Source organism: Lissotriton helveticus, chromosome 4_1, assembly GCF_964261635.1.
Source record: "Lissotriton helveticus chromosome 4_1, aLisHel1.1, whole genome shotgun sequence".
NCBI lineage: Eukaryota > Metazoa > Chordata > Amphibia > Caudata > Salamandridae > Lissotriton > Lissotriton helveticus.
Genome location: NC_136063.1, coordinates 2,140,785,732 through 2,140,789,551, shown reverse-complemented (window position 1 = coordinate 2,140,789,551; position 3,820 = coordinate 2,140,785,732). Strand labels below are relative to the sequence as shown.

At 42.7% G+C, this 3,820-nt stretch overlaps 1 protein-coding gene across 1 annotated transcript; it reads left to right on the top strand.

Annotated features, from left to right (window-relative positions):
- Positions 1 to 409: 409 nt before the first annotated feature.
- Positions 410 to 1,441, top strand: LOC144827818 (G-protein coupled receptor 12-like). Its single transcript, XM_078685985.1, has one exon. It carries the CDS (start codon positions 410 to 412, stop codon positions 1,439 to 1,441), a length of 1,032 nt encoding a protein of 343 aa, XP_078542111.1.
- The last annotated feature ends 2,379 nt before the right edge of the window (positions 1,442 to 3,820 follow it).

The following is a 3,820-nucleotide window of genomic DNA, read 5'->3' as shown; positions in this document are numbered from 1 at the left end:
CCATCACTACAGAGCCAGAAAGTGACACAGTAATTCTCCTTTCCAGACAATGTATGACTGTTTCTGGTTCAGTAAAGTATCACCCAAGCCAAAAGGCAGTCTAGTAGGAGCAACCCCTTCTTCTCATACTTCCTGTTTATGCTTTTCAGTGTTTAGTCTTCCTCCTGTTTATCTTTATGCTTTGCCTGTGTCCCTTTGGTACTGTTTCTTTGCCATGTTGTATGGACTTCATTACACATCCTTCATATCACTCTTTAATTCTTATTATGCTTTACCCTCTTTACTACTATTGGTTAATCTGGTGCATGGGGTTTTGGAAGGACTTTTCCTCTAAGCTATACTTTTTGTGATTCTTTGCTCTGTTGCTCTCTTCAAACCACTCATATTTGTGATTTGTTGCAGTCTAGCAATGCTGTACAACCCTGTGGCAGCCGCAGCTATGGATTCCCTAGAGATGGAGCTACTTAACGCATCTGAAAACGGACACTTTACAGGCTGGGACGGCGATGGGGACTCCAACTCATCCTCCACAGTTACCGCCTCTGATCTCTGGTTCTCAGACGCAGTGAACCCATGGGACATCGTCCTCTGTGTCTCCGGCACGATCATGGCTTGTGAAAATGCGATTGTCCTTGCCATCCTCTTTTACTCGCCCACCCTGCGGGCCCCAATGTTCATCATGATTGGCAGCCTGGCTCTCGCAGACCTCTTAGCTGGTCTGGGACTGATCTTCAATTTTGTGGTCCTCTACCTCTTCAACACGGAGTACGCCACCTTAAGCTCAGCTGGAGTGCTGCTAACATCCTTCTCGGCTTCCATCTGCAGTCTCCTGGCCATCACAGTGGACAGATACCTTTCCCTGTACAATGCCCTCACTTACCACACGGACCGGACCTTGACGTGCACCTACACCATCCTGGTCCTCATCTGGGTGGCCTGCATCTGCATCGGATTGCTTCCAGTGCTGGGGTGGAACTGCATTAGGGATCAGTCCAACTGCAGCATCCTGAGGCCTGTCACCAAGAACAATGCCTCAGCCCTGGCTGTGCTCTTCCTCCTGCTCTTTGCCTCCATGATGCAGTTGTATCTCCAGATTTGTAAGATTGCCTTCAGGCATGCCCAGCAAATTGCTGTGCAGCATCAGTTCATGGCCACTTCCCAAGCTTCCAGCACCAGGAAGGGGGTCTCCACCCTCTCCGTCATCCTGGGCACCTTCGCTGTTTGTTGGATTCCTTTTGCTATTTACTCCCTGGTGGCAGACTCTAGCTACCCCATGATCTACACCTATTCTGTGGTGTTGCCCGCCACCTTCAACTCACTCATCAATCCCATCATCTACGCCTTCAGGAACCCAGACATCCAAAAGTCTCTCTGGCTGGCCTGCTGTGGCTGTGTCCCTCCCAGCTTCTCCTTCAGAGCAAGGACCTCAAGTGATGTGTAGGACCTGCTGTGGATTATATGGGGAGAACTCTACCATAGATGTCAAAACACTCCAAAGTTATTTATTTTGTGAAGGTTTATTTTCTGAAATGTTTACTTGAATTGTTTTTTCTTGTTAATGTGAACGGGGGCTCCAGAACAGGCGTTTTCACCTCTACTAATGAAGTTACCCAAAGTGCCAACACGTATCATATATTAGTAACAAACATTGGATGCAAATAGTTGGAGTACATTGGTACCTAAGCTATCCCTCTGAAGAGGGATTAAGAAGAATTTACCTGATTGGCCTAGAGTTCTGTACACTATGAAAACTATCTTCTCGTTATTGATTGGCATTTGCTTTCCCGCGTGATCAATTCTGAATGGCTATTGTCAATTTTTATTTGCTCCGTAGGTGTAAAGTTTGACATCACGTTGTATTGAGACTTTGGCGGTCTGATGTACAGTTGAGTGCCTCAACCATGTGTATGTATGTCAACTTGTCAAGTACAGACCTAACTAAAAAGTATGTAGCTTTGTACAATAGGGGAGGCAGTCACTCAGTAGGAATATTATTGTAAGCAATAGTACTGCTGAATTCTTCTCTGAATTTAGAAGTTTCGCCACAAATTGGAGGATTTTCCATTTCTACTCAACTCTAAATCAGGCTGAGACTCTATGTTTTCTGTATTATGGGCATTCCATAAATGACTATTTACTGTCTGAGTGGTAGTTGCACCTCTAACAGGTGTAATTCACAAAGTACACTCCAATTAGTTGCTTCTTGAAATTCCAAGCAGAAGTTCTGGTCTGAGTAAGGCTATTTACACTGGTGGCATATCCGACACATGTTGGTGGCATTATTCTGGTAGTTGCTTAATTGCATTGAAGCTAAAAACTGACCATCCTTCACTGAAAATGTGCACATCGACCACTATTCCTTGACCAGGTGTGCAATTCCACGAAGAGAGATTTCAAGGAAGTTCTGGGCCTCAAACTGAGTAGCTGGTTCATAGGGAGGGTGGTAGGGATGGAGGGGGTTCCATATCGTGCTATCAGAATACTTTGAGCAAAAGATAAAGGACCAAAATATTAGCAAGGTAACCATATATAGGTAAGCAAAGATTTACTATTCTTAGCTTCACATCACGTCTCGTCAACCTACTTTCAAGGTACATAGGTGTGAAGTTCCGTAAAGTAAGTACCCATCAGTGCTTACCTTGTGGATATTTTTGATATGTGTCCACAATACTATAGCAGCAGGATATTATTAGGATATCATGGTGGACAACCAACAAAATATTGATAAGGCAAGTGCATGTAGGTTAAGTATGTATTTTTTATTCTTAACTCTGCATCTGTGTACCTTGAAGACATATATATTGTCAATGCACATATATTTGGAGTTCAGTGAAGAAAAACTATACTTACCTATATATACTTACTTTGTAGATATTTTGCTCCCCGATAGTATGTCAACGATATGATGGGAGCACAATATTAGTGAGACAATATTCTGGTGGAATACCAAATGGATGGAAATTACCACACCCAGGAAATACTGGTACCTCAAGGTCGGATATTTAGTGGCGGCTATCCTGAGCTTTGCCAGTCAAAAGCATAACAAGGGGTATGAGTGCTTTGCATATGGATTACTACATTTCACAAATGTTCATCAAAACAGTTTCTCCAGGTGTTTCATTGCAAAATGTGCCTGGAGAAAATTGTAGGCCTGCGGTAACTACCCTGCGCTTTAATTGCCTCATTCAATATTTACTGCATGCGGTAAATACCACACAACTCAGAACCCTAATTATACACAGGATCCTGTTTGCAGGTCGAAATCGTTTTCATTACTCAAAATAAGGTTGTGGTTTGCAGGTGCTTGCGTCAATTTTATTCCTTGCACAGCATCTTTAAAGTGATTTTATTTTTTTATAGTTTGCTGTAATATTGAGTTTATTGGGCTCATAGTGGAAAAGTGAATGTTCCTTTTCCATTATGCAACCAAAGTCAGAAGTTCAATGGTTACTTGTGGGAGATATCACTAAATAATGTGCTGAATTCTGCCTCCTTGGAACATTTCATGTACATTCTCTTTCATACAGCCTTAGTAAACCCTTTTGCAGGAATTACTGTGGGATAATTGACCACCTATTGAATTAAGGATTTAATTTGAAGGTGAGTGTCCTGATAAAGTGTTAATTGCTCTTCCACTCATTGGCCCTCGTGATAAAAGAAGGTTAGGTAAATTGCAGCAGGTAACGCTCTTGTCAGAGGGTGTTAAACACTGTTAACGCATTAGCAGAGGAAAATAAAGCTTAATTAGTGCCATTTATGGAGTGGTGAGACTGGCTTGGAAAACCAGAGGGCTTAGAATAGGGGCCTTATGTACTGTTAT